The sequence below is a fragment of the Schistocerca piceifrons genome, chromosome 2 (genome assembly GCF_021461385.2).
Source record: "Schistocerca piceifrons isolate TAMUIC-IGC-003096 chromosome 2, iqSchPice1.1, whole genome shotgun sequence".
In the NCBI taxonomy this organism is placed as follows: domain Eukaryota; kingdom Metazoa; phylum Arthropoda; class Insecta; order Orthoptera; family Acrididae; genus Schistocerca; species Schistocerca piceifrons.
In genome coordinates this window covers 440806765-440818226 of record NC_060139.1, presented here as the reverse complement: position 1 = coordinate 440818226, position 11462 = coordinate 440806765, and the positions used below count along the sequence as shown (strand labels likewise).

The following is an 11462-nucleotide window of genomic DNA, read 5'->3' as shown; positions in this document are numbered from 1 at the left end:
CATAGAACTCTTTGAACTGAGGGAAGAGGAAGCAGTAGCATCAGGGGGAGACATTTCACACAAGTGTCAGATGATGTCACCAGAAGGGAGCTACATGTAGAGGCACTCAAAGGTGAGGCTATCCATGTGAGACACACTGTACAGCAGGTGTGGGTGGCGTGTTGCCGGTGTGGGTACACGAAACACAATGGGAGTGATGTGCAGCAAAACCAACATGCGGGTGGCAGTGGTTGCAGTTTGAAAAGGCACTCGTGTACCGGTAGAACACTCAGATGAATGGAATCATATAGGTGTGAAATTTGGGTCGTAGCCCTCCAGAATAGTCTGAAATGGGAGCTGCTCCTGTTTGATATTTCCATGTGACAATCCGAACACAGGTGTGTAACTGTCGCGGAAGATAGCATCAGTGGTATACACAGAAACATGGCGGTTCTACCATGGCGGAATTGTTTGTGTGATTTTAGAGTCTTGTAATGATGGGACATGTGGCAAAATGAACTGACGAGGCAGTTGCAGCTGATCTGTAGCACTCGACTGTTGCACACAAGTAATTTCCAGTGCAGAAAACGACATTGAAGTGTTAGGATGCAACCTGTCCAATGTCCAAACTATAAAGCATTTGGTGCATGAACAAAGATGACCTGAATGACAATGTAGTGACACTGTCACAAGTTTTGGGTCATCTTTGTGGGTGAACATACACTATGCAGGCGACACTTGATCTCCGTAATCACTTTAATACACTGAATTTTTGCAGTGACCTGTAGCACAAACTAAATTGTGAACACAACATGGCTAATCAGAATGAATTAAAGTCCAAAGATGTTAGCTCACAGAGAGTTGACTATCGACCATGCAGCAGTTGACGATCATGACAAGTATTTTGAATCTATCTGCAAACATTTTAAGAATGTAGCACTTATTAAAATTAAGGATGTATTACTTGAAATCATGCATTTGTGAATAATTGTCACTCCGCCTGGGTTTGTCATACAGTACATGGTCAGAGCTTAGGTGGGTTAGAAAAGAATTTGTGGACCCAAAAAGTATATACTGTGGTGCATAATAAATTAGCCTTCCATAGCAAGTCAGATGACATATTCCAACCATCAGAACCATACTATGGAAATGTATAAGTCTGATGAAGCCCGAGATATATTGGTCCAGGTCAAAACAAAGAGCATAAGAACATAGTATAAAACACACACTAAAGATAAGTTAACAAACTGGGCCCCATAAAGACACTGTACCTCCCTGCAGCAAAAATGAGCTACTTTTGTTGCACATAAATGTGCTGTCCTTAAGAAGGACTGGTACTGGCTGAATGAAATTAATTGCAGCATTATCTTTGTGAATGAACACTGGATTAAAAGTACAGAAACAAACTTGTTTATACTGTTTTGTTATACAGTGGCAACAAGTTACTGTAGACCAAACATTGACCATGGTGGAGTGACCATCTATATCAATAAGAATATGAGTTTGGAATATTCGACTATAGATCTTAACAGTCTATGTGTAGAAGGGCTGGTGTGGCCATGGGGTTCTAGGCACTTCAGTCTGGAACCGCGTGACCGCTACGGTCGCAGGTTCGAATCCTGCCTCGGGCATGGATGTGTGTGATGTCCTTAGGTTAGTTAGGTTTAAGTAGTTCTAAGTTCTAGGGGACTGATGACCACAGATGTTAAGTCCCATAGTGCTCAGAGCCATTTGAACCATTTTTGTAGAAGGGCTTTTTAATTGAAACTTCCTGGCAGATTAAAACTGTGTGCCCGACCGAGACTCGAACTCGGGACCTTTGCCTTTCGCGGGCAAGTGCTCTACCAAAGGTCCCGAGTTCGAGTCTTGGTCGGGCACACAGTTTTAATCTGCTACGAAGTTTCATATCAGCGCACACTCCGCTGCAGAGTGAAAATCTCATTCTGGCTTTTTAATTACTTAATTATTAGCTCTCCATCGCTTACCAGTCCTGACTGCGAAGACTGTGTCCAGATTACCTACACAAGTAAAGGTTATTTGCAATTTCTCGCCTATATATAAACAAAAATACTAAAAATAGACTTACAAAAGATAAAACTGTATTAGTAGTAGCTTTATTCATCCGTAGATCTCTTTTTACCAGGATATAGGACATATCAAAGTATTTATAAGTTCAGACCAATTTAAAATTAGCTAATTTGTATACACATACATTTACAGACTTCAAGTTAGAGACACACATAAACACACACACACTGGTGATATCTGGACCATTTTCTGTACCGCAACTTCCCATTTGCTGTCCTGAAAAACTGAGTCAGCATTCCTCTATAACGAATGAGATGTTGAGCTCACAAAGAGGAAGAGATGTTAGCATTGTGCTATGCATAGCTTGTGGGTAAGTTTTTGTAGAAAAGGAAAAAAGAAGAAAAAACACAGTGTGGATGTGTTATGTGGAATGTTGGATACTTTATAATCATTATAATTATTTATTTGTATAACACTATTTTTTACCAATCATTCTACTCTGTTTTATCTAAGAAGTCCTTCAGTGTATAAAATGTATTGCATGTTGTTGTTGTTGTGGTCTTCAGTCCTGAGACTGGTTTGATGCAGCTCTCCATGCTACTCTATCCTGTGCAAGCTTTTTCATCTCCCAGTACCTACTGCAACCTACATCCTTCTGAATCTGCTTAGTGTATTCATCTCTTGGTCTCCCTCTACGATTTTTACCCTCCACGCTGCCCTCCAATACTAAATTGGTGATCCCTTGATGCCTCAGAACATGTCCTACCAACCGATCCCTTCTTCTGGTCAAGTTGTGCCACAAACTTCTCTTCTCCCCAATCCTATTCAATACTTCCTCATTAGTTATGTGATCTACCCATCTAATCTTCAGCATTCTTCTGTAACACCACATTTCGAAAGCTTCTATTCTCTTCTTGTCCAAACTATTTATCGTCCATGTTTCACTTCCATACATGGCTACACTCCATACGAATACTTTCAGAAATAACTTCCTGACACTTAAATCAATACTGGATGTTAACAAATTTCTCTTCTTCAGAAACGCTTTCCTTGCCATTGCCAGCCTACATTTTATATCCTCTCTACTTCGACCATCATCAGTTATTTTGCTCCCCAAATAGCAAAACTCCTTTACTACTTTAAGTGCCTCATTTCCTAATCTAATTCCCTCAGCATCACCTGACTTAATTAGACTACATTCCATTATCCTTGTTTTGCTTTTGTTGATGTTCATCTTATATCCTCCTTTCAAGACACTGTCCATTCCATTCAACTGCTCTTCCAAGTCCTTTGCTGTCTCTGACAGAATTACAATGTCATCGGCGAACCTAAAAGTTTTTATTTCTTCTCCATGAATTTTAATACCTACTCCTAATTTTTCTTTTGTTTCCTTTACTGCTTGCTCAATATACAGATTGAACAACATCGGGGAGAGGCTACAACCCTGTCTTACTCCCTTCCCAACCACTGCTTCCCTTTCATGTCCCTCGACTCTTATAACTGCCATCTGGTTTCTGTACAAATTGTAAATAGCCTTTCGCTCCCTGTATTTTACCCCTGCCACCTTTAGAATTTGAAAGAGAGTATTCCAGTCAACATTGTCAAAAGCTTTCTCTAAGTCGACAAATGCTAGAAACATAGGTTTGCCTTTCCTTAATCTTTCTTCTAAGATAAGTCGTAAGGTCAGTATTGCCTCACGTGTTCCAGTGTTTCTACAGAATCCAAACTGATCTTCCCCGAGGTTGGCTTCTACTAGTTTTTCCATTCGTCTGTAAAGGATTCGTGTTAGTATTTTGCAGGTACTTTTTAGCTGCCATTTTAAATAAGTGTATTTTTGCAATTTCTTTCGTCTCTTTTAGTAATTTATTGTACAGTTTTATTCCTTGGTAGAAAATACTGTTTTCAGTTTTATGTTTATTTTTTCTTGGTAAATGTAAGTTGAGTCTAGCTCTTGTTCCATGGTCATGGACAGAGGTGTTTGTGCAATAATTACCAATGTTATATTTGATGTGTACAACTGATGGTAAATGTATTGACATGGAGCAGTTAAAATCCCCAGTGTTTTGAACACATCTTTACAATGAGCTCGACTACTATTTTTGGTTATTATTCTTATGGCTCTTTTCTCGAGTTTGTAAATTGTGTTCATATTTTGTACATTTGTTCCACAAAAAAAATGATGCTTAGGACTGAGTATACACAGCAATAGTAAGTAACTAGAAGACACTGCAGGTTACACACTTACGCATTCTAAGGGCATAATATGCTGATGACATTCTGTTAGCAAGTACCTTTGTGTGTTCACACCACTTCAACTGAGAATCAATATTCATTCCTAGAAATTTTCCATTTGTTACACTGTTTATAGAGGTGCCATCTACATTTAATTTAACATTGTTTACATTTATTTATTTATTTATTTATTTATTTATTCTTTGCCCATGGACTCCAGCTGAAAATCCAGCTGAGAGTATTGGGTGTGTCATACAATAGCCTATTAACATCAAACTTGATTTCAATATATATATAAATGAAACAAATGATTAAACAGAAATAGTCCATAATAATACAAAGGTTTTACATGTTTCACATTATATGTACACACAAATCAAAAAAACATACATAAATGATAATTTTTACAGGTACATTTCAGTAATGATATATTTAAACACATCTTAGTATTCACTCAAACTGTATATACATTTCTCTGTGAGATATAGTTTCAAATGATTTTTAAAACATTTTAGATCTGTTTCTTTTTTAATGATTTTGGGGAGTTTATTAAAAAACCTTTTGCCTGCTTCTTCTGGGGCAGTCATAGACAGTTTTAGATTTCTGTTTATCATGTAGTAATTTTCATTTCCTCTTGTACCGTGTTTGTGTACATCTTTATTTAGGAGGTGTTTATCACTTGACCTTACCACCATTATGCTTTGGTATATATACAGTGAATATACTGTCATAATATTATAGTGTACAAAAGCTTGCCTACAGGTCTGTCTTGGTGGTATTTTTGCAATGCATCTCACTGCCCTTTTCTGAATTGTGAATATTCTTTTTAGGTAGCCAGCTTGTGCATTTCCCCATATATGAACCGAATAAGACAAATGTGGGAAGACAAGTCCATAATACATTGATCTGAGGACTTTATCATCCACAGTCTTAGCTGTTTTATGCATGATGAAGATCTGTTTGTTTATCTTTTTACACAGTGCATCTATGTGCTCCCCCCATGCCAAATGTTTGTCTATTATAGTTCCTAGAAAATTTGTGCTGGTTACTTCTTTAATAGTGTTTCCATTTATATTAACATTTATATTATAATTTTCACTATGCTTGGTCTGAAATACTACATTCATTGTTTTAGACTGATTCATAAACAGGTTGTTTTGTGTTAAATATTTATTTGCATTTTCAATAGTCAGGAGTGCTTCCTTCTCAAGCTCCTCCTTTGTGTCAGCTGTGCAAATGATTGTTGTGTCATCAGCATACATTATAAGTTTCTGATTTATATAGTTAGGGAAGTCATTTACGTAGAGTATAAATAGTATTGGCCCAAGCACAGACCCTTGCGGCACACCGTGTTTAACTGTTTGTAATTCTGATATGTAGTTTGTTATGTTTCCCCCACTAGTATGTCTGATTTCTGTGCATTGTTTCCTATTTGTAATGTATGATTTAAGTATGTCATAGCATTTTCCTCTAATTCCATACTGATATAATTTCATCATTAATTTTGAGTGGTTCACACAATCAAATGCCTTAGATAGGTCCATAAAAATCCCACAAGTCTTTTGTTGCCTGTCAAGTAAATTAAGAATGTGCTCAATTATATCTGTTGATGCTGTTTTTGTTGACTTCCCTTCTCTGAAACCATGTTGTGATGAATGCAGTATACTGTACTTTGTTATAAAACTTACAATTCTATTCTTTATTATCATTTCATAGATTTTAGCAAATGTTGAGATCAATGATATTGGCCTGTAATTTCCTAATTCATCCCTGTTCCCTTTCTTAAATATTGGCTTCACTTTACTCACTTTCAGTGAATCTGGAAATATACCTTCTTCTATCGCAGCATTCAGCATGTGTGTCAATGGTTTTAATATACATTCTCTGCATTCCTTTATGAGATGTGATGTGACACCATCCAAGCCAGAAGAATGTTTAATTTTAAGTTGTTTTATTAGGTTTGACACTTCTGCATCTGTTGTAGGTATGAAAACCATAGTATGATTTGTATGTGGGGGGTTTAACAATTTACTTACTGCATTTGTTTTATTTTGACTTATTAATTCGTCTGCTACAGTAATATAATATCTGTTAAAAGTATTGGCTACTTCTAGAGGGTTTGCGTTGCTTTTCCCACTCATCAGTGGGCAGATGTCCTCTGCCCGATTTGTTACTTTTCCTCTCTCTCCATTAATGAACGACCATAAACCTTTTGAGTAGTTCTTTCCCTTATCTATAGACATCCTGATGAATGATGCTTTAGTTTCTCTGATAAAACTACAGTACTCTTTCTTTTTTATTTTATACAGTGTGTTGTAGGCCTCATTATTTTTTTGTTTGGAGAGGTCATAATACACTCTCAGATTATTTCTGGCATGGATTACTTCTCCAGTCACCCAGCTTTTCTTTTTTTGTTTCTGTTTGACAAGCCTTTTACTAACAGGACATGTAACATCATAATAATAATTGAATAAAGAATAAAACTGGTTCCATTTGGTGTTTGCATCTTTAGCTGCATATATTGTTTCCCAGTTTTCTGCCTCTAACATCTTTTTTAGCAGATTTATGTTATGTGGGTAGTTCTGTCTTCTCATCTCCCATATCTTCTGCACTGAATCACTAGTCTTTATATTTATGTCTATCATGATTGCAAAATGGTCTGCTAATGTGGAGTTTATTACCTGTGTGTCACAATAGCATGTAGGAATATTTGTTATTACATGATCAATAATAGTTTCACTATGCTTTGTTACTCTGGTTGGTTTATCTATTTTTATTTTTAGATTGTATATGCACAATAAGTCCAGTAGGGTCTTAGTATTGTCTGTATTTTTACTCGTGTCTATGTTCAGATCTCCTATAATGATCAAATAAGCATATGTTTTTGAGAGGTGTTGGATTATATCTTCCAGCTGTTCAAAGAAGGTTTTAATTATACCATGGATACTCTGCAAATCACATTTAAGTGCCTGGCAGAGGGTTCATCGAACCAGTTTCACAAGCCTTTATTATTCCAATCTCGTATAGCGTGCGGAAAGAACGAACACCTATATCTTTCCGTACGATCTCTGATTTCCCTTATTTTATCGTGGTGATCGTTTCTCCCTATGTAGGTTGGTGTCAACAAAATATTTTCGCATTCGGAGGAGAAAGTTGGTGATTGGAATTTTGTGAGAATATTCCATTGCAACGAAAAACGCCTTTCTTTTAATGATGTCCAGCCCAAATCCTGTATAATTTCTGTTACACTCTCTCCTATATTTCGCGATAATACAAAACGTGCTGCCCTTCTTTCGATGTACTGTGTCAGTCCTATCTGGTAAGGATCCCACACTACCCAGCAGTATTCTAAAAGAGGACGGACAAGCATAGTGTAGGCTGTCTCCTTAGTAGATCTGTTACATTTTCCCAGTGTCCTGCTAACAAAATGCAGTCTTTGGTTAGCATTCCCAACAATATTATCTGTGTTTCTTCCAATTTAAGTTGTTCGTAATTGTAATACCTAGGTATTTAGCTGAATTTACAGCTTTTAGATTAGACTGATTTATCGTGTAACTGAAGTTTAACGAATTCCTTTTAGCACTCATTTGGATGACCTCACACTTTTCGTTATTTAGGGTCACCTGCCAATTTTCGCACCATTCAGATATCTTTTCTAAATCTTTTTGCAATTTGTTTTGATCTTCTGATGGATTTATTAGTCGATAAACGACAGAGTCATCTGCAAATAACCTAAGACAGCCGCTCAGATTGTCTCCCAAATCGTTTATATAGATAAGGAACAGCAAAGGGCCTATAACACTACCTTGGGGAACCTCAGAAATCACTTCTGTTTTACTCGATGACTTTCCATCAATTACTACGAACTGTGACCTCTCTGACAGGAAATCACAAATCCAGTCACATAACCGAGACGATATTCCATAAGCAGGCAATTTCACTACAAACCGCTTGTGTGGTACAGTGAGAAAAGTCTTCCAGAAATATGGAATCGATCTGAAATCCCTTGTCAATAGCACTCAACACGTCATGTGAATAAAAAGGTAGTTGTGTTGCACAAAAACGATGTGTTCTAAACCCATGTTGACTGTGTGTCAACAGACAGTTTTCTTCGAGGTTATTCATAATGTTTGAACACAATATATGTTCCAAAATCCTGATGCATATCGACATTAACGATATAGGCCTGTAATTTAGTGGATTACTCGAACTACCTTTCTTCAATATTGGTGAGACCTGTGCAACTTTCCAGTCTTTGGGTATGGATCTTTCGTTGAGGGAACGGTTGTATATGACTGTTAAGTATACTCCGAAAGGAACCTAATTGGTATACAGTCTGGACCAGAAGACTTGCTTTTATTAAGTGATTTAAGTTGCATCACTACTCCGAGGATATTTACTTCTACGTTACTCATGTTGGCAGCTGTTCTCGATTCGAATTCTGGAATATTTACTTCGTCTTCTTTTGTGAAGGCATTTCGGAGGGCTGTGTTTAGTAACTCGGCTTTGGCAGCACTGTCTTCGATAGTATCTCCATTGCTATCGCGCAGAGAAGGCATTGATTTTGTTTCTTGCCGCTAACATACTTCACATATGACCAGAATCTCTTTGGATTTTCTGCCAGGTTTCGAGACAAAGTTTCATTTTCCCTTTCCAAATTAAAATTCATGGCAATAGTTTTCTTTATGTTCAATGTTACTTTATTTCTTATTGACCAATCGTAAACTTCCTTGAGAGTTTCATTTGTTTTCTGTGCAAGGCGTTTTTGAGTGACAAGACAGCGCCGATAGGGAAGTGTAGTAACGTTTCGCTCTCGTCAAAAAAGCAAAAAACAAACGGTTTTTCGTGTAGAGCACGTGAAAAGCGAGTGATGTAGGGTGTATTGTGTGTCAAATGCAACTACTGGTTGCACGAAAAGTGCGTGAAAGTGATCCTAAAATTTATCAGTGATGATATTCCATGGACATGCTACGTTTACGAGTTGAAACAGCCGATCTTGTAAGTACAGCGGACTCAAAAAACGAAATTATAAAGTTGCTGCTAAAGGACATTGAGGCATTAAATACCGTAATAGTAACCATACAAAAAGAAAAAGATAGATTAATTCCGGAATAACAGGCCTGTGCTTGTGAAACGTAAATATAAGAAGACACAAAAAACGAAATTATAAAGCAGCTACACAAGAACTCTGAAGCACTGAAAACCGGTTTACTGACTACAAAGAAAGAAAATTATAGATTAACGCAAGAAAAACATTTCTGTGTGTGTGATATCCATCAAACGGAAATAAGCGAAATTAAATCCAGGGTTTCGCAAAAACACCAGCCAAGCACGAAACAAAACCTCCAAAATACACATGGTGTGCGAAATGTGGTCAAAACCGACCCACCAGAATCTGTAAACAAATATAAATGGGAAAGAATGACCTACAAAAAGGACAAACGAGGAAGTGCCACAACAAAACCGATTGAAAAAAATGACTTTCTTGTTGTTGGCGACTCCATACTGGAAAATGTTACAGCTTCAGGCTATGAAATCGATGTTAGTCCCGGAATCAGATCGGCAAACATTTTCAAAATATTCTACATTCGAAACGAAGTGAAACTGAAAGTGGAAATGAAAAAAAGGACAAATACGAAGATGTTTTCATTCATGTTGGAACAAATTCCATCCGGAACAGCAGTGAGGATGAAATAATGAGTGAAACATGGAACTCGATCCGCTCATCAAAATGTGTGTGCGCAAATTCAAAAATTGTCGTTAGTGCAATTCTACACAGAAGGTAAGTAAGTGATACATACATAAATAAGATAAACAGTGGAATCAGGGAACAGTGAGACAAGCTGGGTGCAGTTTTTGTAGACTCAAGTAAATTTGTAAGTGGTAAGTGTCTGGGAAAGGATGGGCTACACTTGATTAGGTTAGGTTCAATGACTTTAAGCAAAATGATCGTAGACAACCGCAGAATCATTAAAAGCAAGGGAAACTTAAAACTTCCGAAATAGGTGGGAAAACAAAAGTTGTGATCCAAAACGGAAACTGGAAATATAATGGAACAAGTGAGGGTCTTCAAAGTATAATGCTCGGTTTACACTAGCAAGCTATTGCAGCAATTTACTTGCGCAGAGGAACTTGCCGCGCGATTTGCGAGTGTAATCATATCGCCATGTCGACTTGCGACCGCAGCAATTTATTGCGGAAGTGACTTACTGCACGTTTTCCGATTCCAGTGTGAACACGACACAAGAAGTATCCATAAGTAACTTGCAGCTTTTATGATTTATTTCTATTTCCTGCAAGTAGGAACTGCAAGTTATAGTAAGTATGTCATCTGCATAACACTCGTATTTAACATTTTACTTAATGTGGTGACTTAATTTTATGCAACCATCGTATGTATTAAATGCAAACAAATTTCAGAAATGGAGGGGAAACGGGAATGGATGAAGCAGGAAACAGAACATTTTATTGAAGCCGTGGAGAGCTACCCAGAAATATGGAACGTGCATAACCATGACTTTAAGGATAGAGTGAAGAAGATGAGCGCATTAAATGAAATCTCGTCGGTATTCGACACAAGTGTGAAAGAAGTACAGAGAAAGTAGCATAAATTGAAGACAAAACCCCTTTGCCACCTGCATCTATTCACTTGTTGTTTTAGGAGTCTAGAAAAAGATGATGTGTAATTATTACATGTTCTATTTAGCTAGTGTGTCACTTTCCATTTTATGAGCATTAGAAAAAAAAATTTTTTGTAAGCATATCATTCTGTAAACTGCAGTTTCTTTCAATATAAATTTAATTTCATTGTTGTGTTTTCACATACCTTCAGATAATTTTCCCTTTTGAAGGCGTTAAAAATGGCTCTACACACATCAGGTACGATAAGAGAAATCGTACTGATGGGAATATGAAACAAGTACATTAGGGACTTGTATGATTCTGCTACAAAGAAAAGATTTCAAAATTCAAACTTTTTTTGGTTGTGTGTTTCACATAAATAAATGGAATGCCTATTTTATACGTAGCTCTCCCGTAGCTATAAATCATAGAGTGACTAGCAAACATTCCTTTGCTGAAATAGCAGTACGGAAGTTTGTGTCTCGTTTTGATATGACGGACGCTATTAACATCAACAATTACTCCAGATCATTTGAGGACATTCTGCAAAAGTTTTCAAACATACCCATGCTCTCGATACTAAGTTCTTGCAAAAGGTTATT

At 37.0% G+C, this 11462-nt stretch overlaps 1 protein-coding gene across 1 annotated transcript; it reads right to left on the bottom strand.

Moving 5' to 3' along the window:
* Window positions 1–665: 665 nt before the first annotated feature.
* LOC124775455 lies at window positions 666–9597 on the bottom strand. The gene is made up of 6 exons (XM_047250288.1): window positions 9522–9597; window positions 5795–7096; window positions 1965–2030; window positions 1251–1361; window positions 835–893; window positions 666–761 (listed from the first exon to the last, which is right to left on the bottom strand). The coding sequence occupies exons 1-6, from the start codon at window positions 9595–9597 to the stop codon at window positions 666–668; spliced, it is 1710 nt and encodes a 569-aa protein (XP_047106244.1).
* Window positions 9598–11462: the final 1865 nt, after the last annotated feature.

Bases quoted from the DNA above. Each gene is read 5' to 3' on its own strand.
- LOC124775455 (XM_047250288.1), bottom strand. From the start codon at position 9,597: ATGTGTATTTTGGAGGTTTTGTTTCGTGCTTGGCTGGTGTTTTTGCGA. The intron at 7,097-9,521 runs GTTTGATGGATA...TGATCATTATAG, and splicing joins ATTTAATTTCGCTTATTTCC to GAGATCTGAACATAGACACG. The intron at 762-834 runs GTGAGCTAACAT...TTTGTGCTACAG, and splicing joins TGGTCGATAGTCAACTCTCT to GTCACTGCAAAAATTCAGTG.